The sequence below is a fragment of the Protopterus annectens genome, chromosome 16.part0 (genome assembly GCF_019279795.1).
Source record: "Protopterus annectens isolate FY-2018-M chromosome 16.part0, PAN1.0, whole genome shotgun sequence".
Classification (NCBI taxonomy): Eukaryota; Metazoa; Chordata; order Ceratodontiformes; family Protopteridae; genus Protopterus; species Protopterus annectens.
This window is the reverse complement of record NC_056750.1, coordinates 53,026,309-53,053,514: the sequence shown is the minus strand read 5'-3', so window position 1 is coordinate 53,053,514 and position 27,206 is coordinate 53,026,309. Positions and strand designations below refer to the sequence as shown.

At 42.8% G+C, this 27,206-nt stretch overlaps 1 protein-coding gene across 1 annotated transcript in view; it reads left to right on the top strand.

Annotated features, from left to right (window-relative positions):
- The window catches only part of LOC122790508 (Fc receptor-like protein 5), a 519,064-nt gene that overhangs the window by 176,030 nt on the left and 315,828 nt on the right, over positions 1–27,206 (top strand). Inside the window, exon 4 of the mRNA XM_044058058.1 lies at positions 19,989–20,282. Coding sequence (XP_043913993.1) covers positions 19,989–20,282 — 294 coding nt within the window. The remainder of the gene's footprint in view (positions 1–19,988; positions 20,283–27,206) is intronic.

The following is a 27,206-nucleotide window of genomic DNA, read 5'->3' as shown; positions in this document are numbered from 1 at the left end:
CTGAATCTATACCTTTTGACCACTCACCTTCCTTTATCTCCAGGTTCCGTGGTGTGGTGAACATAACACAACTGTGCATGGCATGATGGTCAGACCTGTACTCCAGTGCTGAATCACTTCCTGGTTCACATATGAGAGAACCAAATTCTTTACATACAAGGGATGTCAGGGGTACAGAATGTGTTGCCAGTGTTGATATGACTCTCCCTGGGGATTCCCGAATTAGTGTAGGGCATGCAAAAAAGAGACAGAAGACCCACCACATTACAGGACAGCAGTCTCTGACTGTTTTCACATGAGCTGGTGTCTATGGCTAAATCCATTTTTCAGGCTGTTGATTAGGGGTGAAAACCTGGGTTATGAGTAACACCCTGTTCAACTACTCAAGGACCCAGATTTTGAATGGGATCTAGAATCTTAGGTTTCTGAAGTGTTAGAGTCTGGCCAGTCAGTTTCCTCTGTGAATGAACAGGTTCAAAAATCCAAACAGATGTTTCCTTTTTCCTAATTGCTGACTAGATTTAGGGATATTTTCTACTGGAAGCAATTAACATCTGCCCCTGAGATCAGCAGGTTATATGATATTTTGGAGGATGAAGCCCTGGACGTGGTTACCTTCCCGCTATTAATCCTAGTGTTGGAGGATATTTTTAAGTAAATGTTCAATTCTCCTCTGCTGAATGAGGTTATCTCTAAAACCCCCGTGGTTTGTGGACCCTGCTTCAGAGTCCCTAGTGGCCTTTTCCAATTAAAATACCATGTCTTCATCAAACCCAATCCCTCAAGATAAACTTGGCAAGTGGCTAGACTCTCAAGGAAAGAAGATGACACAGTCCAACTTGGTGTTTTTTTAAAGTGTTTAACTTCCAGTGTTTTATGTGGAGGTTTGTGTTGAGGTGCACGTATAGTTTATACAGGTTTGCTGCATCAGTACCTTCTGAGCAGGTAGACTTTGTGAAAGAGATTGTTTGCAAGTTTGTTGTGTGTAAACATTGCTTAAAAAGTGTCTTGAAGGGGGCTGATGCCATTTCTAGAAATGCTGTGACTTTAGTTGTGGTAAGGAAGTATGCTTATTTGGACAGCCAAAACTTTTCTTATGAGTTAAAAAATTAAATTATGAATGATGTACTTGATTTTGATTGTGTGCTTGGTACAGCAGTGAATCAGATCCTAAAACACTGGGATGACAGTGGAAAACTTTTGCAAGGGGTAATGTTCTATATTCACGTTTCCCTCTCAATAAGCAGAATGCTTTTCAGTGGCCCAACAAACAGAACTCCCAGCTGAACACAAATCGAGGTATCAGAGACAGCAGGATGAGAACTCTGCCAAACCTAACAAAAGAGGTCCCTTTCCCAACAAGGATAACCCCTCTTCTAACCTATGAATGTGCCTAGGCTTGGCACCCATCATTCCTAAATGCCACTGCTGGTGTCTCTTCTCAACAGTTAGCTTTCAACAAGACAGACTGTTCATCAGTGCTTTCCAACAAATGGGTGCTCAACATCATTGGCAAAGGTTACAGGCAGCAGTGGAAGGAACATCTACTTTGATTCACTTTTCCCCCTCACCTACCAGAGCAGACCTTGTCATTATGTCCTATACTCCAGCATATGTTGGGCTCGGGGTTCATAGAGCAAGTCTCACCTTTGGAGAGAATGAAAGGTTTCTACTCGAGATTTTTTCTGGTTCCCAAAAAGATCTGTTGTGGAGACCAGTGTTGGACCTATCCTTTCTGAATGCTTTTATCAAGGTCCCCAAGTTCAAGATGCCCACCCTGCAGACAGTGCTTCCACTTCTGCCAGCCCACTGCTTCATAGTGACCCTGGACTTTAAGGATGCATATCAATATATCCCCCATTGCTCCTCACTTTAGGAGATATCTGAGATTTGTTGTATCTGGTTCTCTGTACTTTCCTTTGGACTATTCATTGCACCAAGAATGTTTAAGAAATGCCTTGCTGCAGTGGTGGAACATTGCCAGACTCTTGACATTCACATTTTTCCTTACTTGGATGACTTGCTGATCTGTGCAGAGTCTGCATCCAGGTGTTTGGAATTACTAGAGAAGGTTTTGCCCTTACTCTGCCAACTAGAGTTCAGGCTGATCCTTATGAAGTTGTGCCTGATGTCCTCATGATGTCCCGTCTTCCTGGGGGGCTTAATTGACACCAATTAAAAAACTGACCTTTCTTTCCAAAGACAGGGTCCTGTCCTACAAGATGTTGTTTCAGGAACTGTATAGGATGAATTTCACTTCAGCAAGAGAATTTCTAAAAATTCTAGGACAGATGGCATCCATGATTCTCATGATACCACTGGTCCATCTCCACATGAGGAAAATTCAGTGGTGTGTACAAAACTGCTGGACCCAGCACTTATACTCCCTGGAATCTCAGTTACCAGTACTGGACTTTAGCAGATTAAGTTACAGTGCTGGAGAGCACAGCCAAATATTAATACAGGAGTTCCCTTTTTCCCACCTGCTCCAAACCAGTCTGTCCAGACAGGGTTGTCCAACTTCACTTGAGCAGCTGTGCAATGGGAGTGCAAGTGCAGGTCAATTGGGGGGGGGCAAGGATGCAGTGGCATTGATCAATGACTTGAAAATCCCACATCACCCATGGACTCTGGATCCTTTTCATGTGGTTACAGTTAACATCACAGTGATGTGGCAGCTCAACAAAGGGTATGACCATGTCCCCCTTGTGCCACTTGGCAATGATGGCCTGGGAGCTGGCTTTACATAATTCTCTGACTCTGTAGGCATTATACTTCCTGCCAGAGCAAAACGTTGTGTCAGACAGACTAAGCAGACCCTGGGCAGATACCTATGAGTGGCAGCTCAAGACAGTGGTGTTCCAGGATCTTGTCCAGATGTGGGAACACCTCAATTAGATCTATTCACCTCCTTTCAAAATAGACAACTTTTGAAATTTTGTCCCAACCATCCTTGTAGCCATGATTGGAGGACAGATGCATTCTATTGCCTTGGACATGAATGTTCCTGTATGCATAACTCCTCAAAGTCTGATTTGGTCACACTGTTTCAGGTGCAACTGGTGCTCCCCAGTTAGGAGTAACTGCAAGCTGCAACTGACAGCCCGGATGACTCAATCTTGATTCAGTTCCAGTGTTAAAGGAGACCAGAAAACCTGCTACTGAAAAGTCTTAAGTTTAGAAATCAATGATTTTTTTTAATGGTACCTAAATGGGAACACATGGTCCCTTGAAGTTAACATCCCTCTGGTCTTGAAATTTTTGTGTGAGCTACTTCAGGATGGCTTATCATATGCATCCATTAAAGTGCATTTACTGGCTATCTCTGCATATCTGCTAATGGATCACCCTCTTTATACTTCTTTTTTGGTAAAACAGTTTATGAAAGGAGTATTGCATACAAGACCCTCTCATAACCAAATTTCTCCTTCGTGGGGTCCATTAATGTCCTGGAAAAATTGATCTTACCACCTTCTGATCCTGCTGCTCAGGCTGATCTGAAGCTCTTAACCAGAAAAACTGTTTTGCTTATTGTTGTGACATCTGCAAGATGAGTCTCTGAACTGCAAGGTCTCATGGTGGGACAACCTTACCTTATTTTCCACAGGGATAGGGTTGTGTTATGCACTAACACCTCTTTCATGCCAAAAACTGGTCTCAGAAATCCCTCTTAATAGGTCTATCATTCCTTCCTGTGTCTTCCTGTGTTCTTTTCATAACCTAAGAATAACAGAGAGGATCCGTCATACCTTGGATGTGCACAGGCAGCTCAGATACTACCTTGACAGAATCAAACCCTGAAAGAAGGCTGAAAGACTTTTTATTTCCTATGCAGGGACACAGAAGTGTCAACCTGTCTCTAAGCAAACCATTGCATGTTAGTTGTCCTCTGGTAGTGTTATTTCTTACACCCACCATGGCAAGGTGAATCCAGGCAAGATAAAGGCACATTCCACAAGGGTCTTTTCCTCTTCAGTGGCATATTGGAAAGGGCTAGACCATGAAGTATTCTACAGGCTGCAGCTTTGTTCTGTTCACACCTTTACACAGCACTACAAGCAGGATGCCTTTTCTAGATCCAGAGCATTCTTCACTATGACCATTCTCCAGTGGCTCCTAGATCTTTATTCTTCCTCCTCACAGGTTGCGTAAGCTTTGGGAATCTACCTAAATGCCAGTAAGGTAGTGTGTTTGCTGAACATCGTACAGTTGCATAAGTCCATTGGGTGATGCTCCACAGCCTTTCTTTTATTGTGTGTGTGTGTATGTGTGTGTGTGTGTGTGTGTGTGTGTGTGTGTGTGTGTGTGTGTGTGTGTGTGTGTGTGTGTGTGTGTGTGTGTGTGTGTGTGTGTGTGTGTGTGTGTGTGTGTGTGTGTGTGTGTGTGTGTGTGTGTGTGTGTGTGTGAGCGTGCATAAGCTTGTGTGTGTGTGTGTGTGTGTGTGTGTGTGTGTGTGTGTGTGTGTGTGTGAGTGGTTTTGGTTTGGAAAATTTTGTGTTCAGAAAGCTCACATCTCTATAGTATCTTCCTGCTGGACCCTAGAAAAGTGAAAAGCTCCTGTCTGTGGGTGTGTAAGGCAGTACCTGTACTGCCAGGTGATTGACCCATCACATCCCCAGACAGACAAGCAGCGGTAGGGACTCTGACCTTTGGTAGACTGGCAGAAAAGGGTTGTAGGACATTATTACCCAAATGCCAGTAAAGCAGTGTGTTCTACGAACATCGACTATTACAGGTAAGACGAACATCGACTATTACAGGTAAGCAGGACGTAGCATCTGTACTTTTTTTTCCTTTGCTCAGAATAAGCTGTGAAAAAAAGGTGTACAAAATAGCTCTTTCCAGATGGTTGTCCAACTGAATCTTTTTTTGTGTATAAATCCCAAAACAAATCCTTATCATGCAGACTAAGGGCTCACTGAACTACAGGTATGCCAATGTCTACAGCCAACTTTAGGTCACGCGTCGAGGATAATATATCATTAACCCCACCCCCATTTTTCTTCGTGGGGTCAGGGTGTTGTGTCACTCCCACTGGGAATCCCTTTGTAAGACCAAACATTGTTTGCACTTGAGTCATTAGGTCCTTGTACATAGCTTGCACTAATTCTAGCAATGTTTCTGAGACTTTGAACCACTGCAGAACTGCTCATGTCAGCTTTCTTGTGACCTTGTCATATGCTTCTCCAAGTCTTGCAATACCCAGCTGGACTCTTTCCTCATCTGTAGCTTCTTCTCAACTGTCTCACTGCAAACATTGGGTCAGTCGTGCTGCATCCTGATCTTAACAAAGAATGTTCACCTTCCATCCTACTTTCTAGTACTCTGCATATATTATTTTATCAGTCACCCTCTACAGAACTTTCATGCAATGTGACAGGAGTTTGATACCTCTGTACTGCCCATAGTTGTGAATGTCCCCTCTGTTCTTGAATGCTGACACTAGTATGCTTATTCACCAGTCATTTGGGATATACCTTTCTCTCCACACTGTTATGAGTACCCTCAGGAACTATTTCTCCCCTATCTAACTCAGCATCTTCATCATATCTGCTCTGACCTCATCTGAGCCTGCTGCTTTCCCTGACTTCATTTTCCTTATTGCTGTTCTTACTTCTGATATGAATGGCTCCTCCTCTTCTCTCATCATAGGCTGTGTCTGGAGCAGTGCAGCTTCTGTGAGGTTTTCTTTATTCAGAAACTGCTGGAAGTTCTCCATCCATCCACCTTCGATGTCCTGTGGACTAATGAGCAGGTTATTACAGGCATTCCTTATGAAGGGTGTCTGACTATCTTCTTTATATTTCTGTCTTTTTATAGGTTCATAGCAGGTTACTAGGATAAGGGCCCTAGAGCCCTTACAAGCCTAGCCATATTTATCCCAAGTTGCCCTAATTGTCAGTGGTCAGATGAGTGAAGTTCACAGAGACAAGGGTCTATCGTAGTTCGTACTCATTTCCTCTGTCCAAGATGGACATGGGCACCACCCCAAGAGTGAATTTGTGGTTACCCATCCACTGATCTAGGGTGTGTTTGAAGAGGGTCAAGAAGGGGCTCAGTTTCATGTGAACTGGAAGCTTGTTCCAAAGAAATGGCAGTCTCTGGGAGATGCAGCTTTCTCTGCAGCATGACCTGTTCATGTCAGAGGTTAAGTTAAGATCCCTGGAGTGAATGACCCTCCTGCAGCTTGATTTACAAATGAGTATCATTCCCATCAGGGCTGGGTCAGAGACTACCCTTCAAGCCAGGCACAGGTAACCCCCTAGCAACCTGTAGGAGACGGAATACAGTGACAGAGCTTTCAGCCCTTGTTTTGTGCACCCTGTAATTTCTTTGTGAGAAACTGCTGTTGTCTCTTCAATTGTTGAAGATGTCTGGTGAGGTACATGCAAAAGGGAGTATTATACTGAATTACTAGTCTGATGAGGGCCAAGTATAATGGAATTACAACATCCTTAGATCTAGAGGCAATGCCTTTACTTATACGATGTGCCACATAGAAGGATTTCCTTACTACTGTGGGTATATGGTGGTCTTAGTAAAGATTGCTATCAACCTGAGTACCCAGATCACATACCACTGGGACTACATTTAGGAAGGGTGCTGTCTATAATGCAATTAGCAGGGATGTCATCTTTCTCAAAGGGACTAATAATGCATTTTTTTGCATTTATCTTTAATCCATGGCTTGGGCACCAATCATTTGTCTGTGTTAACCCTGTCTGCAGTATATTAACATCATTGGTGGACTCAATGATTACTCCCAGTTTGCAGTTGTCAGTGAACTTGGTCAGCCACAGGCCATCCAGGTTTTCCTGGACTTCTGAGAAACAAATTCTGAACAGTAGTGGGGCCTGGCATGGAACCCTGTGGTGTGCCACTGGTGACTGGTCTTTTGATAGAGATGAAATCACCCACTTTGACAGTATGTGCTCCATTGGTGAACCAGTTGGGTACCCATCTGGTAATGCAAGGGTTAATGCCCAATTGGGAGAGCTTCTCTAAAATATCTGAGTGGGGGATTGTGTCAAGTGCCTTGGCTAGATCAATATAGGTGGTATGTTCTCTCATCCAGGGCCTTGGAGACCTTTTCAAAGAAGTCAACCATGCTTAACTGGAATGATCTACCTTCAGTGTTTGGAAATTACCTATGTTCTTGTTAAAAAGGTTCATAATGAACCTTTCCATGGCCTTGCAGATAAGGCTAGTCAAGCTTATGGGCCTATAATTCCCAGGGTCAGTTGATGGTCCCCCTTTGTGCAGAGGCATTACTGTTGCTGTCCACCATTCCAAACAGGGATCCAAATGGGTTTGCTAGGTCATATTTTAAGTTGTTTAAAAGGCAACCTGTGATGTTGTCTGGTCCCACTGATGCTGTGTTTTTGGCCTTGGAGAGCACCAAAATGACCGGCTCTCTTGAGATAATAGGCTGAGGAATGGTGGCAGGTATACTTTGGGGGATGATTGGATGGAACACGGGGGTGAAGTTTTCTCCAAATCTGTCAGCTAGCAGGTTGGCTATTACCTCTAGTTGAGTATGGGTGGTGTCCTCCACAACCAGTTCAGTGCATAGCTTCCTTGCAACCTGATACAGTTTCTTTGTGCCATCTATGTACTCATGTTCCAAACGTTGGTAGACTGTATCTGATGCACTGTTCTTTGCTATTGCAACTCCTCACTTTAGTCTCCTTGTTAGCCAACTAGTATTCTTTCCTAGCCTGGTCTGTCTTTTCTTTGGATTCATGTTGACTCATCGAACGTAATTTCAATGATCATAAAAAATGAAAATAGTTTTTGAACCAGCCTTTGACGAACAGCTCAGAATTTTGTTTTTTCAGGGGGAAGCCTCCTTTCACACATTCTATGGGCAGACATCCCACACAGACGTATATATACCAACTCTGATGTCACACAACAGTGGATAAAGAAGCAAACTTCACTGTCATGAAACTTAATTTTGGTGAACATCACACACTCTTTTTGTGTTCACTGAAATCATGTTCGATCACAACATACTCCCTTTTCTATCTCCCAATTTTTCCTGCATTCCTTCTTTCTTTTGATGACTTCCTGGACTTGTGCATCCCACCACCACCTTTCTTTATCTACCTTATTTCCATACCTGGCTCAGCTGCATGTCTGTCCTGTAGTCCTCGCACGACCTGTCCTGAGGTGCTGCCATTCTTCCTCAACTCCATTTATTTTCTCTTCGTCTTGAGGTGCTAGAGCTGTGAATAATTCCTTGAACTGTTATGCTTTCTCTCCAGTCAACCTTCAGGTCTTTAGCCTTGTCTCTGTTAACCTTAGAGCTTCCTCTAACCATTGCTTGCAGCTGATTGTGGGAACCAGTGATTTATGCTATGGGCTGACTGTCTCATTGGGGGTGACTGCAGTCGATGATTCTACCCAGTGTCTTTCCCTTACTAGGAGGAAGTCTGCTTGAGTTACACATTGACCACTCTTGTATGTGATCTTGTGACTGTCTCTCTTTCTAAATCACGTGTTGGCTATCAGTATGCCATTTTCCAGACAGAAGTCTAGAATGGCCTCTCTTTTTTCTTTCTGTTGCCCCACCCATCTGGACTCAGGCAGTCCTCATATCCTGTTTTGTCTGTCACAATATGTGCATTCAAGTCACCCATTCATTTTATCCTGTTGTATCTAGTAGGTCATGCAACTGCTGTCTGAGTGCACTCTTTTATTCACCCTGTTGTGGAGCATAGGCTGAGATTATGAGTATTGCCCTATCAGTAGGCTGGAGTCTGACTTCCATGAGTCTGTCACTAATTCTGATGACATCCCTCACAGCCTTCTGAAAAAGCCTCTCCCTCACCACAATTCCCACACCATGTGTAGCCTGTCCTCCTTCTGAGTAGTAGACTCTCGATCCCAAGCCAAGTAGCTTTGTTGCACTGCCCTTCCATCTTGTCTCCTGGACAGATAGGCTATCCAGTCTCCTCTTTATTATCATGTCATTCACTTCCAGGCTCTATTCAGTCAGTGAACCTCCACTGAGTGTTGCAATTCTTAGTTCATGTTTGGCAGGCTGATTGGTTTTACATCCAGCTTTTGCTCAACAGATCTTTCCCATGTAACCCAAGCTGGGCAATTGGTCACTGGCTGGCAAGTAGCTTATTGACCCAAGGCTGCTAGGCTTTATGGCAGGCACATACTGGTGAATAGGGCAGTATAAACCCCTCCCACCATTAGCACGAGTCCTTGGCTAGGTTAGAATACACTGGGTTCTCAATCCACTTATCACTGGCAAATACCCATGAGAATTTGAAGACATTAGTCAACATGACCAAATCACCAACAGCCATATTTCACACCATTGAGTGGCTAACCCTTTTACAGGATGTTGTGTGTGATCAGTATACTCCTATCTTGAGGATAATGTGTACCAGAGTAGATGCCCAAAGCGGTTGGTCTATGCATCTCTTCCTCCTATGGGACAGCAGGTAGAGTCTGTGCTGTTGCCCACAGCTCCATTCTTTGATGAGTTTGAGCTAGAAACACTCAGCATGTTTTTTTGGAGGTAGGAGGAACCACACAAAGACAGAAGGAGAACATGCAAATTCCAAACAGGCATAGATCAAAGTAAAGGATCAAACCTTATCATACCTTTTAACTGTCCAGATTTTCACAGAATGTCCAGATTTTTGCCTCGTATTTTTTGTCTGTTCCTCTTAACATTTGTGGTTTTCTGGATTTTTGTGACAAATCAGTGAAGACTGAAGTCACTAAATAATGACAAACATTTGAGTTTCAGACTTCATATCCCTCATAAAAATGCATGGTAACACAAGACCTTTTATTGTAACAACTTTCCAAGTTTATGAGAGCAACATTTAAAATTTGTCCCTATTTTGGTGATTTGTTCCCCCAGTATTATTTTTAGCATTGCCCAGATTTCTTATACTAAGTGGTTGAGAGGTATGAACCTTGCACCTTGTGCATGGGAGGCAAAGACCTTGAATATTTTGCCAGCTGGTCTTGTAGATAATATATGTGAGGCGGTAACTTGAATTTCCACTGATATCTTCATTAAGTACAAGCTGGATTGCACTTTCAGGACTGCAGCATCCTTCGGCGCTTCCATTCTGAAGTGTCTTCTGTCATGGTACCACCCGGAATTTCTGTGGCTTCGAATTCTGGCTCACATGTTGAATCAGACAGACTGAGGGAACAGGATACAAAAGTTATATACTTACCATAATGACAGATCCTTTCATTCCAGTTCATTCGATACAACAACCTTTCTTTCTTCCTCCTTGCCATTCTGTAAGATCTGAAGGAGTATCACTTCATATGTCTTGGGACCAAGGCAGTGCAGATTGTTATGGCTGAATCTTCAGGCTTCAAGCTAGATCTGAGCTAACAAGGGGGACAGGTGCATTATGGGAAGGAAGAATTCTTAAAGGGAGGCTGGAGCATTATTTCTGCCAGATTGGATCCAAGCAGTAGCATGAGGACCCATATGTCACATCAGACATACTGGAATGAAAGGATCTTTCATTATGGTAAGTACATAAGTTTTGTTTTGTTTGAAATGGCCTGTTAATTAAATAATAAGTCACACAGAACCAAATGTAACATTCTGACGTGATACGGTCCCCATTTTCCTTGACACAGAGGCTCAAGGAATGTTTAGTTTGTCATTCATGGGATGTCACAGCATCCTTTTGTTTATGACCAATGGTATGAGACTGCCATGCGTTCCTCTTACTGTGAGGAGAGCAAGACAAATGTTTGTCATGTATGGGGTGTACCACTGGATGGTTTATGAAGCAGATGTTTTATTGAGTTGCAGTGAAGCATTCTTCTATGTATCTATATAAATAAAAAATATATATATTTCTTTCCACATTTTCCCATCAGGAATTGCATTTTCTGCTATTATGCATGTGGGAAATATCCAGTTTTTCCATATCATTGTGGTCTGAAACTCGATTATATCATCAGACTTCTTTTAAATTATTATTCCATTCCAGATACCACTGACTTTGGGTCTCTGGCTTATCCTCATTGTTCTATTTTCTGCTACTTCTCAAACAGGGTGGCAATACCCCAGCATGACTGTTTGCCATGAAGAGCCTTTCTACACTGGATGTCCTTTGGCTGAACAAGGGTAAGACTCACCACCTCACAACTAGAGTACCTGGAGAGCTGGCCATGGGATTGGGGATAGTGTTTGGGCTAGGAAAAGACATCCACACTTATATGGTGACCATCTCAAGCTCACCCCCTCTGAGGTGAGCATTTATGGCCACTCCTTGTCTATACTGGTTGCTCAAACCTCCATCAGTGCCCCCAGACATGCAGTTGTCATCCCTCCCCCAAGAAAAATGCAAAAAGCAGAAATTCCTTAAGATTCCAAGAGCAGAATAAGTTATTTCTTACATTTATTTCATTGAATTGCACTTCTTTAACACTTATAATTGTGCTATACAGCTAATCTACTACATGTTTTGTCTACTGATGTACTATGTTCTTCATCTGTAAATATGTTGTAAGTAATTTCTATGTTAAATTGTTAATCGCTATGTAATCCAATGTAACTACTGTCTGTTTATTTTACTGTGGAGCTTTTCTCCCCGGGCCTCCGCTGAAAATGGACCCATGTCCAGTCGAACACTCCCGGTCAACAAATTTAAATAAATAAATAAATAAAAATAAATAAATAAATAAAATGTTGCACTGTTATAAAACTTTTTTACTGTTTCACTGCATTTGTGCACTGTTTTATACTATTTTAACTGTATTTTTCATTGCTAAATACTGTTTCATTACCCTAATTGCATTTTTACTGAATTACTTAACTGTAAACTGCTTTTCATACTGAGAGTTGTATTTTCTGTTTCTGAATGCTCTATCTGTGCTTTCTGTGCATTTTTTTGAGGTTTATGTGTTATAGTCAGGTATCATATAACTGATTTGTCTGCAGTTAAAAGCATTCTCTAGAGTCTCCTTGCTCCTTTATCTGTTTAAAACTTTCATTTAGTGGCTAGAGCTAGTAGCTGTAATACTTTCCTTCCTTATTGATGTCTTGTTCTTATACTTGGTGACTTTGCAGTTGCCTGCCCATACTGTAAATTTGATCTGGGACACTCCACCCATTTTAGTGTCATTAGCTCATTCTATCTAATACAGAGAGAACATTTGAGAAGGCTAACCCACTTAGGTTCTTAACCTTGAATTATCTTCTGTTCCTACTTTCTCCCTTTCCACTTTATTAAAAAAAATGTTAGCATCTCCTTGTGTCCTGATTGACTGTGCTTCTATAAGTATATTTTTGGCACTTTTTAACTGTTCAGAGTTTAACAAAATAATAATTGAATTCAGTTCAGAATACAGTTTGAATAAATCACATTTAGTTAAACTGCATTTGCTGTAATATTGCTACACACTCAAGTGTGCTAGATTGCACTGCACTTGAATTGTTGTTAATGCTGTTTTAGCTGCTTTTCTGTAAAAAAAATAAAATTCTAAGCTTGTTTCATGCCTTTCCTGTAACTTGTCTAGTCTAGATACAGATTTGCTGTATCCAGGACTGTTTGCAAGCTTCTGAGCCCCCAAAGCCTTTCTCTATTGGAGGGAAGCCTTCTAGCTTATCAGTGGGAGTGGTAAGCACTAGGTAGCCTTATCTACTACAAGAGGAGTGGTTTCTGGCCCAGAAATTGTAGTTTATTGGCCGTTTGGGTAGTTTTTTTCCATCTCTTTCACCTTCCTGATTTAAAAGCCTGCATTTGTGCTTGTGTCCCCCTTTCCTATAGCTAGTCTAATCCACTTACAGATTTGCTGTATCCAGGACTGTTTGTAAGCTTCTGAGCCCTCCAAGCCTTTGTGTTGGAGGGAAGCCTTCTAGCTTATCAGCGGGTGTGGTAAGAACTAAGTAGCCTATCTACCACAACAGGAGTGGTTTCTGGCTCAGAAATTGTAGTTATTGGCTGTTTGGGCAGTTTTTCCATTCCTTTCAACCTTTCTGGTCTGTATTTGAGCTTGTTCCCCACTTATCCTGTAAGTAGTCTAGTCGAGATACAGATTTGCTATATCCAAGACTGTTTGTAAGCTTCTGAACCCCCACAAGCCTTTCTGTGTTGGAGGGAAGCCTTCTAGCTTATCAGTGGGAGTGGTAAGCACTAGGTAGCCTATCTACCACAAGAGGAGTGGTTTCTGACTCAGAAATTGTGGTTTATTGGCCGTTTGGGCAGTTTTTTCCATCTCTCTCAACTTTCTGGTTTAAAAACCCTCATTTGTGCTTGTTTCCCAACTTTCCTATAACTAGTCTAGTCCAGATACAGATTTGCTGTAACCAGGACTGTTTGTAAGCTTCTGAGCCCCCTAAGCCTTTCTGTGTTGGCAGGAAGCCTTCTAACTTGTCAGTGGGAGTGATATGCACTAGGTAGCCTATCTACCACAAGAGGAGTGGTTTCTGACTCAGAAATTGTGGTTTATTGGCCGTTTGGGCAGTTTTTTCCATCTCTCTCAACTTTCTGGTTTAAAAACCCTCATTTGTGCTTGTTTCCCAACTTTCCTATAACTAGTCTAGTCCAGATACAGATTTGCTGTAACCAGGACTGTTTGTAAGCTTCTGAGCCCCCTAAGCCTTTCTGTGTTGGCAGGAAGCCTTCTAACTTGTCAGTGGGAGTGATATGCACTAGGTAGCCTATCTACCACAAGAGGAGTGGTTTATGCCCCAGAAATTGTAGTTAATTGACTATTTGGACAGTTTTTCCAACTATTTCAACTTTCTGGTTTAAAAGCTTGCATTTCCGCTTATCCCACCTTTCCTGTAACTAGTCTAGTCCAGATACAGATTTTCTGTATCCAGGACTGTTTGTAAGCTTCTGAGCTCCCCCAACCCTTTCTGTGTTGGAGGGAAGCCTTCTAGCTTGTCAGTGGGAGTGGTAAGCACTAGGTTGCCTATCTACCACAAGAAGAGTGGTTTCTGACACAGAAATTGTAGTTAATTGGCCATTTGGACAGTTTTTCCAATTATTTCAACTTTCTGGTTTAAAAGCCTGCATTTGCGCTTTTCCCACCTTTCCTGTAACTAGTCTAGTCCAGATAAAATTTGCTGTATCCAGGACTGTATGTAAGCTTCTGAGCCCCCTAAGCCTTTCTGTGATGGAGGGAAGCCTTCCAGCTTATCAATGGGAGTGGTAAGCACTAGGTAGCCTATCTACCACAAGAAGAGTGGTTTCTGGCCCAGAAATTGTAGTTTATTTGCCATTTGGGCAGTTTTTCCATCTCTCTCAATTTTCTGGTTTAAAAGCCAGCATTTATGCTTATTTCCTGCCTTTCCTGTAACTAGTCTAGTCCAGATACAGAATTACTGCATCCAGGACTGTTTGTAAGCTTCTGAGTGGTGCCAAAGTCTGTTCTTCAATTTTACCCTTAGATCTGCTAGTTCTCTCTTCTCCTGCACTTTTACTAGCTTATTAGTCTAGCACTTTACCAGACTTCTTGTAGCAATTACTGTAGCACACAAAAGTGCTACCAGCACTAAACATTCTATGGGATATCAGGAACGGCCTTAGGTCAACTGGTGCCCTAGGCAAAAGGATTCCATGGCTCCCCTTACCACACCACCTGGTGTCTCCATCCTGGTCTACCTACACTAAATAAATACTGGAAAAGCGCCCCTGCTACAGCGGCACCCTAGGCGGCCACCTAGTTGGCCTATGCCTAAGGCTGGCTATGTGGGCTAGGCTTGTAAAGGCTCCAGGGCCATTAGCCTAGTACACACCTATGAACCTATGAACAAGGAAACCAGTCCAGTACTTATTATTAATGCCCACCCCTTCAGGCATGTCTAAAGGTCAGTTCCCTGTGCTTTCTCCTGTTAACCTGGTTAACTTGGGCATCCTGAGGCAATGTACCAACTGCCTCATGTACACCGACAACCTTCTCCTCTTACCTCCCAACACTCAGACTTGTGAGAGATGCACTTATATATCCAAACTGGAAGCCACACACTCTCCAGCCAAGACCAGAAATAAGTGGTCAAGAGGAGAAGGTCGACACTTCCATCACATCACATGGAACACATAGCCCTCCAGAACACACACCAGCATTGCTTTCACATAAAAACACAAACCACACACCCACCTTCATGGAGGCTCTCAATAAAAATCTACCCAAACAGCAGACACCGCCAAGGCAGAAACGCATTCGACCACCACAACCCAACACTAATCACGAGACACATAACTCTCCTAAACAGTGTGCCACTCAAACAAAGCCCCTAAGGCAAAACAGCATACCCAACACACTAGTCATAGGTGACTCGATAGTGAGGCACACTGATGTCCCACTCACTAGGTTGAATAAGGAGAAAGTAACAGTCAGCAGGCTGTCAGATGCCAGCATCCGCCACATAACGCATGCACTCAGGTCTCTCAACAACAAGTACAAATATGACTCTGTCATTGTACATGTGAGTGTGAAGGACCTGAGACATACCTCCCTGGACTACACGAAAAGAGACATGGAGGAGCTCTCAGATTATGTATCCCAGGTGGATATGACCCTAGCCCTGAGCAGCATCCCATCGTCACCCAGAATGATACCACAGTACAAGCAGAAAATGATTGATTTCCACAATTGGCTAAGTTTCTGGTGACATTCTAAGGGGATCCAGTATCTGTCTGCCAGGGATGACATGATTGACAGACCTCTATGGTTTGCCAGAGATGTCCTGCATCTGTCACCCCTGGGCTTCCAGATAATGGCCAAGGCTCTTGCCACCCCTATAGTGCCGTTTTTTTAGGCGGTGCTCCAAAGACCAAATTACCACTGTAACAGCTACAAGCACATGCAATCTGAGGGTCATGCTGCTCTACGCTAGAAGTCTAAATCTCAGAATGCACTCACTTGAAGCACTCCTTAAAATGGAGAACATCGACATATGTGCTGTAACAGAGACCTGGTTCAAGGCAGCAGAAAGTACCCCTGCACTTCTAGGCTATAACTCATTCCACACCTTTTGGCCCCAGAACTTGGACTGAAGCTCCAAAGGTGGTGGTGTTTCCATATTCATAAAGGATGAGCACACCTCCAGACTGGTAGCCCAACATAATGCATCAGAGATATTTCAGGTGCAGCTAACATTGGGTAAGACAGTGATTCAGGTCATAGCCTGCTATAGGTCCCCAATCATGTCCCAAGACTCACACTCCATGTTCTAAGCACCCTGAGGAATATTAAGGTCCAACCTAACATTCTCATATTAGGCAACTTCAACTACCCCTCAATTAACTGGGAAGACTACTCATGTACCAAAACACTTTGCCCAATGTTTCCTGGAGTTCGTTAATTCTGATGCCCTGGACCAGCTCATTCTTACCCCCACTAGAAGTAGCAACATCCTTGACCAGGTCATTACTAACATGGGAGACCATTGCTCTACACCAATAGTCAACTCCTCCCTGGTTAGATCCGACCACAAACTAATCATCTTGGAAATCCACATCCCTCCTATCCCCCACCCCCGCAAAGGTAACCACCATTAAAAACTTCTTCAAAGCTAACTTTGGGTTCCTAAAAACAGAGGTGGCTAACTTCACAGCACCCATGCAAATGGAGAATAGTTGCATGACCACCGAATCATACACCAATGCAATGTACGAACACGTACACAAATGCAGGTATCTCGCCATACCCAATAGAATCAAGACACTTTCCTCCAAAAAAAGGAAGCCAATCTGGTGGTCTCCTGCCATAACCAAACTCTACAACAGAAGGAGGAAACTGATGTGGAATAAGGTGAAGTCCCAAGACTGGAAAAACTTCCTTATCAGTCTCAATAAAAAGTTGAGATCCCTCACTAAAGCTTCTAAAGCTAGCTATGAAAACAGAATTGCAGCAGATAGGAAAGGCAACCACAAGGCCTTCTATAGTTATGCAAAAAATCTCCACAGGAATACCCAGATTTGCTCTGAGCTACTGCACAATGGTACCTCCTATACTGAGCCAACAGATATTGCCAGTATACTGGCCAGCAGATTCAGTGCCAACTTTATTCCTCTCCCCCCCAAAGGACCAATCACAGTAACAGTAGATTGCCAGGCACCCAGTATTACTGCTGCACAGATTAAAACAGCACTGTCCAATGCCAGGAATACAGCTTCTATGGGACCTGACAATATCCCTGGCTGTGTTCTACATGAACTACTGAGTGAACTGGCACCTCATTTGTGTGCCCTGTTCAATCACAGCCTCACCTCAGGCTTTGTCCCTACCAAATGAATGCACTGGTACAGTCATCCCTCTCCACAAAGGAGGAGTGACTACAGATCCTGGAAACTATCGCCCCATTAGCCAGACGAGTCCGATATGCAAAGCTATGAAAGGCATCATCATAGACCTAATAAACAAGGATATAGGGATTCTCCAAACTCTGGATCCTACACAGTTTGGTTTTATGAAGGGTAGATCATGCCTGCTCAACTTGGTCAACTTCTTTAAGTCAGTCACCAGAGCTGTGGATGAAGGCAAGGTGGTTCATACAGCCTACCTTGATATGGCCAAGACCTTTGATACCATTCTCCACTCAGAAATCATAGAAAAACTCACTAAGCTAGGCATCAACCCCTATATCACTAGATGGGTTGCAAACTGGCTCACAGATAGAACCCACAGTGTGAAAGTAGCTGACTTCAAGTCAGACTGCCGACGAGTCATGAGTGGGGTCCCATAGGGTTCGGTCCTGGGTCCTCTCCTGTTTGGTATCTACTTCTCTGAAATCCAGGCCAACATGAAGATATGCTGGCTGACAAAGTTTGCAGATGATTGCAAGTTGGGAGCTATTATTAACTCCCCAAGTGATGTTGACATCCTACAGAATGGCCTCACTGAGACCAACGACTGGTATCAGAACCATGGCCTTAAGCTCAGTGCCAAAAAATCATCCCCATTCGGAAAAAAAACATTCCCATGAATTACCACATTGATGGTAGTCCACTGAACACAGAAGACATTATAAGAGATCTGGGAACACAGGGTGACAGCAACCTCTCTTTTGATCACCACATTGCCACTGTGGTCAGAAAGTCCTTCTGTGTGGCACATCTCATTACTAAGGGTTTTGCATCCAGGAAGAAAGAGGTCATTGTCTCCCTCTACTCTTCCCTCATTAGGGCAATCATTGAATACAATGCCCCATTTAGCATGTACCTCACTAAACACATGCAACAACTGGAGAAGCCACAAAAGTACCTCACAAAGAGGATCCTAGGCCTTAAACACTTGCCTATATGGACAGACTCAAAAAACTCCATGCTCCAGAGACCTCAACCTCATTACCACAATCAATAGAACATACTGGAGGGACAGGTTCATAACCCAGAGACTGTCCATGCTATGGAACAGACTTCCCATACATGTCAAGCAGAGCACCTTGCTGACCCTCTTCAAGAGAAATCTTGATGAGCGGATGGGAAATAGAAAATTCACCCAGGGGATAACTCCAGTGGCTCTACTCGACTAAGGTTGGGTGGCACAATGGCAGGGTAATCCTATGACTAGGCTTGTAAAGGCCCCAGGGCCATTAGCCTAGTACACACCTATGAACCTATAAACCTAAGAAGGGATAGCCTAGTTATTCCTTCCTCTCCTTACTTAGCTGCTCCAGTATCTGGTTTCTGATTAAATCTGAGACACCAAAACATGAGAGAGCCTGTCAGCTCTCCTATCCTTCAGCAAAAGGTAGCCAAGCTATTAGACAGTGAAGAATTCTTGTGCTAAATCACTGCATGGAAAGTGGGTCCAAATGAGAAAATCCAGAGGTAGCTAGTCTTGATGTCTGAAACAATTTAACAGTTATAGCCAGTATAACTATCACCTCTGGTCTCCCCTAAAATGAGACCACTGCCCTAGTGGGATGAACCCAGTCAACAAGGTGTAAATAAATAAAATAATTAAAGATGTTGGATTACATTTAAAATTTTCAGGAGAAAACAGCCTGTTGCCCATTTTTTAAATAATCATCATACTGTTTACTGGCCCTTGACAGCAGACTCACCTACTAACATTCAGACTGACCTTCTGAACATCTTAGCTTCAAGAGTGAAGAGTTTATAGTGGCAGTTTGTCAATCACAAATGGATGACTTATACCTCAGGTAATAGTTACTGGTGCTGTCTGTATTACAGTGTAGGAAGTGATTTGCTGTTCTTGGATATTTATCTTTTCTTCAGTGTTCTGTAAGCAGGAAGTTAGTATAAATAAGTAAAGGTAAGTGTGGGGGGTCTGTACCCCACATAGGTGCTTCGTTGGATGACTTATACCTCATGAAATAGTTACTGGTGCTGTCTGTATTACAGTGTAGGAAGTGATTTGCTGTTCTTGGATATTTATCTTTTCTTCAGTGTTCTGTAAGCAGGAAGTTAGTATAAATAAGTAAAGGTAAGTGTGGGGGGTCTGTACCCCACATGGGTGCTGCACTGGAGCTTGCTGTTGGTATATATAAGTAAAGGGGATTGTGTGGTCTGTCCCCCACATGGGTGCTGCACTGGAGCTTGCTGTTGGTGTATATAAGTAAAGGTAAGTGTGGGGGGGTCTGTCCCCCACATGGGTGCTGCATTGGATCTTGCTGTTGGTATATATAAGTAAAGGTGACTGTGCGGTCTGTCCCCCACATGGGTGCTGCACTGGAGCTTGCTGTTGGTATATATAAGTAAAGGGGATTGTGTGGTCTGTCCCCCACATGGGTGCTGCATTGGACCTTGCTGTTGGTGTATATAAGTAAAGATGAGTGTGGTGTCTTTCCCCTCCATGGGTGCTGGAGCTTGTATGTTACATTTTTCATCTGGTTGAAGCGGTGAGTAATTTTGTTCATTCAATCAGATTTACAATCACTTGATACAAGGACATATATTGAAGTGAACAGCTGAGTAAAACTTTTTAGTAACACATTAAGGTTATAGCGCAATTTAAAAGTTTTTGGAGAAATGTAAGCTTTTTGTCATTGTAATTTATTTCAGACAGACCTGTTACACCGACTATCTCTGTTACTCCTAACTATCCTGTATACATAAGAGATGAACCAGTCACATTACAATGTTCCACATCTGACTTTTATAAAGGGCAGATGTTTACATTCTACAAAGATGAGTTTGAAATCAAAGGAAAACAAACATCAGAACATCTACAGATTAAAGCTAGTGGCAGCAGTACAAGCAGTAATTCCGTATCTTTTACCTGCACCGTATGGAAACGGGAATCAAACCAAGAAATCGAGTCTCTGCCAAGTGAAGCTGTTTCATTAAAATTAGTTGGTAAGTATGCATTATTTTTCATGGCGTATATAACAAACTTACTTTTCTTCTTTATATATACAGTATATAGGTGTATACATTTTATATATTTATATATATATATATATATATATATATATATATATATATATATATATATATATGTATATCATACCTATCAAGCTCTTAGCTCAAAAAATCTGGACAAAACCTGATGTAATGGGGGACAAAGGCCTAAAAATAGGGACACATTTTAAATATTGTTGTTATAGACTTAGAAAGTTGCTAAAATAACAGGATTTATGTTAGCATGCATTTTCTGAAGGATATGAAGTTTGAAATTCAAATGCATGTCATTATTTAGTAACTTTAATCTTTAGATCATCCAGGTGATTTGTCAAAAAAACACAATTTGTATGGGGAACAGACAAAAATATGAGGCAAAAAATGTGGATATTCTGCAAAAATCTGTTCAGTTGAGAGGTATGGATATAGATATAGGTATATGGGTCCCCTTCACATGGTCAACATTTCACAAAGACAAAGACCATATGGCCGAGACCATATGATCGACTTTTGAAATGTTGACCATGTAAAATGGACATCTCTATACAGTGCGGAATGGAAATATTTCCATCTTCCGCACTGTTGTGCAATCTCGGCATAGCCAGCCTTAGGCATAGGCCAACTAGGCAGACACCTAGGGCGCTGCTCTAGCAGGGGCACTTTTTCAGTGTTTATTTGGTGTAGGTAGACCAGGATGGGGGCACCGGTTGGTGTGGTGGGGTGCGCCGTGGAGCCCTTTTGCCTAGGGCACCAGTTGACCTAAGGCCTCTCCTGGATCTCGGAGTTGACTGGGATCATATCATAGATAATTTTAGGGGACACATGCATGGAGTAAAGTATTTAGGAGCTCCCTCTGTCCATTAATAGTACAGGGGGCAGTTCTGGGGTAAATTGTCTGTTTCCCACCCATAGATCCATGTTATGTCTGTATATGGATAGGGATGACCTTTGTTTTTTTGTGGACAGAGTGTCTGACTCTGCTCCAGACCAGTGGTATCCACTACAAGATATACATGTCCCTCCAAACCATTCTGTTGATGTTGCAGATGAGGTTTAGCTCCCTAGTCTGAGTATTTCTGATGCCATTTGACTTGCTGATGTGCATTAGTATTGGGTCAGAGGGTGCTTTGCATGTTAGACACAGGTCACCTCTTAGCAGTCTGTAAGATACCAAGTTTAGGACAGGCTTTGAGTCAGTCCATGTAGGACATGTTGTTTAGGTCTTGTATCCTTTTAGTAAGGTGTATCTCTGTGGACAATCTAGTTGTTGCAATATCTGGACAGATACATGCAAGGTAGCATTATATTCAGTGATTGGTCTAAGGAGAACAATGACATCACTAGATCTAGACCCAATCCCAGATCTAGACACAACCCCTTTGTTTAGAAACTCTGCAGTATAGAAGGTCTTTCTTACGACAATATACACACATTGGTCAAAGATTAGGTCAAAGTCCAAATAAGTTCCCAAATCCCATACAACTGTGCCAACTCTTAGAAGCATGTTATTAACGTGATAGTTCCCAGGGGTAGATGACTTTTCAAGAGATATGATGTTTTTGCATTTAGTTTCAGACCATGATTTTGGCACCAGCTATTTATTTGGGACAAATCATCTTGTAGGATTTCATATCATTTGGAGATTCAGTGATTGCTCCTAGCTTGCAGTCATGTAGTTAGTCAGCTGAAGTCCTTTGGTATTGGCTTCTATTTCAGAAAACTTGATGCCAAAGTCCCAGAGTGGGACCCTGTGGAATTCCACAGGTGGTACGTTTCTTTTTGGAGGTAACTTCACCTATTTTGATTTCCTGCATTCTGTCTGTAAGCCAGTTGGCAATCCAGTAGGCGACACAGGGGTTTATTCTGAGTTTAGCTTTTTTACTATGCCTGAGTGGGGAATTGCCAAAAACTTTGGCCACATTAAGGTATGCTATGTGTTCCATTTTGTGTTCATCTATTGCTCTGCTGACTTGTAAGCATGACCTGTCCTTGAAAAACCCAAACTTAGATGGGTCCAGTATTTGGATGTTCCTATGTCCTGACTGATTAATCCCATGTTAAGTACTTGTATAGCTTTGCATATGAAGTTAGTCAGTCTGGGTTTGTGGAAGGGCCTCCCTTATGCTGAAGAATGACTGCAGGTGTTCTTCATTCACATAGTACAGACCTGTATGGAGGCTGAGAATGAAAAGCTTTATTAGGGGTGTGGGTTAAACATGCTTCATGCTATTTAAGATGAATCCACTTATATTGTCAGGACCCACTGATGCTTTTTATAGCACTGCTGGGACTTGGTCTTGTGTGACAGCTGGAGGGGAGCCAGTTTCAGTATATATTAAGAGAGATGGAGATCAAATGAACTTCAGAACAAATTAATCATAATAATTTGTATATCTTTGTTCGTGTGTGTGAGTGTGTGTGAGTGTGTGTGAGTGTGTGTGAGTGTGTGTGAGTGTGTGTATATAGATAGATACAGATAGCTAAATATGTTCATACATACAATATGCATATAGGTTCATACTAGGCTATCTGCCCTAGGGCATTTATAAGCCTAGCCAGAGTGCGTTTGGCTTTCGCCACCCATTTTAAATTGATTTTGCTATGCCCTTTTTTGAGGTTAGTATGCTGTGCCTCTATCTAACAGTGACACAGAAGTGATACCCATCTCCCATCCACTCATCAAGATTCCTCTTGAAGACAGTCAATGAGGGACTCTGCCTAACCTGGACTGGGATTTTATTCCAGAGTGAAGGGAGTCTCTGGGTTATGAATCTGTCCCTCCAGCATGTCCTATTTATTTCAGTGCTGAGGTTCAAGTCTCTCGAGCACGTAGCTCGATGGGATTTGGATTTTCTGAGGTGCAGCATGTCCATTAATTCCGGGTTGGACATGGCTTTATACGTCAGGCACAGATCGCCTCTGAGCAGGCAGTATGCCACTGAGTAAAGCTGGAGTTTCTTTAACCGGGCAGCATATGGCATCTGTTTGAGCCCTTTGATCCTCTTGGTGAGGTACTTTTGGGGTCTTTCCAGTTGCTGCAGGTGTCTGGTAAGGTACATCCCAAAAAGGGCATTGTACTCAATTATGGGCCTGATTAGGGATGAGTAAAGAGGCATGATGACCTCCCCTGATCTAGATGTGAATCCCTTCATGATTAGGTGGGCTATATAAAATGTTTTTCTAACCGCTTTGGCCACGTGGTTGTCAAATGAGAGATTGCTATCAACTTGGGTCCCCAGGTCCATAATTACTTCTTCTGTACTTAATGGATTACCACCTATGTGGTAATTTGTGGGCACTTTGTTTTTGCCAAAGGGGATGACTATACACTTTTTGGCGTTTAGCTTGAGGCCATTGCTCTGGCACCAGTTGTCTGTTTCTATGAGGCCCTATTGGAGGATGCTTGTATCAGCTGGAGAGTCGATGATGGTGCCCAGTTTGCAGTCATCTGCGAATGTGGTCAGCCACAGTCCTTCCATGTTGGCCTGTACCTCCAAGAAATATATACCAAACAAGAGAGGTCCCAGGACTGAGCCTTGTGGGATGCCACTTGTAACTGGTTTGGAGTCTGACATGGCTCCAGCAATTCTAACCATGTGGGTTCTGTCCTTGAGCCAGTTTGCAATCCATCTAGTGACATAGGGGTTTATATTTAAGCTGGTGAGCTTATCTATAATGCCCGAGTGGGGTATTGTATCAAAGGCTTTTACAAGGTCCAGGTAGGCTGTGTGGACCACCTTCCCCTCGTCAATGACCTTGGTGACTGTTTCAAAGAAATTGACCAGGTTTAAGAGACAGGATCTGCCCTTAAAGCCGAACTGGGTAGGATCTAGTGTCTGTAGGTCTCCAATATCTTTATTTATGAGGTCCATGATGATCCTTTCCATAGCTTTGCAGACCAAGCTAGTCAGGCTTATGGGGCGATAGTTTCCAGGATCTGTTGAGGCACCACCTTTGTGGAGAGGGACCACTGTTGCTGTACGCCACTCTTTGGGTACATATCCTGTAGTAAGGCTGAGATTGAACAGTAGTTTTATGTTTGGGTTTAGCTCTTCTTGGAGTTCATGTAGGACGCAGCCTGGGACACCATCTGGTCCCATTGATGCTGTGTTTTTTGCTTTGGAGAGGGTGGCTCTTACCTGAGGATCTGAGTTGTCAGGGGGGGCAGCACTCTGCTGGGATAGATATTTGCCTTTTTGGTGGGGAGGGGGGGAGAAGTTTGCGCTGAACCTGTCAGCTAGGATGTTGGCAATGTCTATGGGTTTGGTGTATTTTTTGTCATTTTGGACTAATTCTGAGCATATCTGGGAATTCCCACCCAGGTTCCTAACATAACTAAAGAAAGCCTTGTGATTATCCTTAGTGTCCTGTGCAATTTTTCTCTCGAAGCTGGTCTTAGACTATTTTATGAGTACCCATAGTTTTTTGCTAATACTGATCAGAGATGCCTTCCCTTTTTGGGATTTTGCTCTATCATGTAGTAGCTTCCTCCTTCTATTGTATACTTTGTTTATGGCTGGGGTCCACCATACAGGATGTCTGCCTTTGGAGGATTGGGTTTTGGTTTTATTTGGGATTGCATGATCCATGCATTCCTGAAGGTGTTCATAGAATGCTTTTATAAAGGATTCTGCGGTCTGGGCCGTATTTTCCACAGGCCCGGGGGCTTTGAAGGATTCCACCTTGGTTTTGAGGAGTGTGAAATTTGCTTTAGAGAAGTTTTTCACTGTGGTTTTCTGGGCAGGGGGTGGGGTCGGGATGTGAATATCCAGTGAGATTAGTTTATGGTCTGATCTTACCAGTGAGGGATACACTTCTGGTCTGGAGCATAGAGTCCCCATGTTGGTGATGCTCAGGTCCAGTATGTTTTCCCCTCTTGTAGGAGTGGTAACAAGTTGTTCCACAGCATTTGAGTTTATAAATTCTTGGAAACTTTGGGCTAGGGTGTTGGAGCTAGAGTAGTGCTCTCAGTCTATGTTTGGGTAGTTGAAGTCACCCAATATAATGGTGTTTGGAGAGACCTTCATATTTTCCAGTGTTCTCAGGAAGGCCGAGTGGGGTTCCTGGGTGTGGGAGGGTGGTCTGTAGCAGGCTATAAACTGGAAGGCAGTTTTACCCACTGTTAGTTGCACATGGATAGTCTCTGATGCTTCGTGCTGTGCCACCAACCTGGAGGTGTGGGTATCTTTTACCAATATTGATACTCCACCTCCTTTTGTGGTTCGGTCCAAGTTTTGGGGCCGAAAAGCATGGTATGAGGTATAACCTGGTAGTGCTGGGGTGCTCTTGGGAGCCTTGAAACAGGTTTCTGTTACTGCACAGATATCAATGTTCTCCATGCTAAGGAGAGTTTTGAGTGCGTGCATCTTGAGGTTTAGAATTCTGGCGTTGAGTAGCATTACTCTTGGTTTCTTATCCCTTGTGATACCTATGGAGGTGGGTTTGTCTTTTGAGCCTTGCCTAAAAAAGGCACTATGGGGGGTAGCAAGAACCTTTGCCAATTTCCAAAAGCCCAGGGGTGACAGGTGCAAGCCATCCCTAACGAAGCATCGTGGCTTGTCAAGCATGTCATCCCAGGCTGACAGGCATTTGATCCCCTTTGAATGACACCAATACTTAAGCCAGTTGTTGAAATTGATCATCTTGTCTTCATATTGTGGCATCATTCTTGGTGAGGGTAAGATGCTACTCAAGGTCAGGGTCATACTGGCCTGGGCTACATGCTCAGAGAGCTCCTCTGTCTCTTTTCATGTAGTCCAGGGAGGTACATCTCAGGTCATTCACACCAGCATGGATAATGACTGTGTCATATTTGTACTTGCCTTGGAGTGACCTGAGTGCTTGTGTTATGTGGCGGATCCTAGTGCCCGACAGGCAGCTCACCGTGACCTTCTCCTTGTTCAGCCTGGTGAGCGGGACGTCAGTGTGCCTGACGATAGAGTCACCTATTACAAGTGTATCAGGTGTGTTGTTTAGCCTCAAGGGCTGTGACTGTTCGGCACACTGGCTTTGTGAGCTATGTGTTGCACGTGTTTTGTTTTGGGGTAGCGGTTGCTTGGGTGTTATGATAAAGTATATATGTGTATACATATGCACACATAGACATACACACACACACATCTATATATATATATATATATATATATATATATATATATATATATATATATATTCATTAATTACAGAAAACAGTCTGCTGTATTGATGACAAATATCTTTGGCATGTTTTGTTTCTACATTACATTGCATTGGTTTGCATTTTGACATGAATTTTCAGATGTTTTCAGTGTTATGTGAACACATATGCTACCCCTAAGGATTTTGTAAAGCAAACCGGAAATCTGCGCCAAAGGTGAGAAGTTTTCACATACTATGGAAGTTTTAAGATTCAGGGAAACTTCTCTGTATGAATGTTCAAACAGAAATGATTACAGTGGCTTACATATTTATTATTTATCTTATTATTACTTTATCATAACATATGCCTAATCCAAACTGTCAGAAGATGTGTGTGCAACAGCTAGTCTTCAGTGAGTGAATCAGGAATGCCATGTGCAATGCATCTGACCTGTAGAGGGACAATACAGGCATGACAGAACAGACATAATGTTGTATATGGTCTGTATTATACACTGGCAGTTATTGTGTTTGTGGCTGTAATGAATCATGCCAGTGAGCAGCTGCAAGCTTGTTTGCTGGCTCTGTATAGTTTATCAATATCTTGTGTTTATCTGGTGTTTGTCCCCCATAAATATATATTTGGAAAACAAACATCTTAAAACTGTAGCTCGCATTACTATGCTGTGAGAATCAGCTTCCTCAGACTTCTCTCACCACCATCAAAAAAAAAGTTCATGAAATCATAAAAAGACTACAATT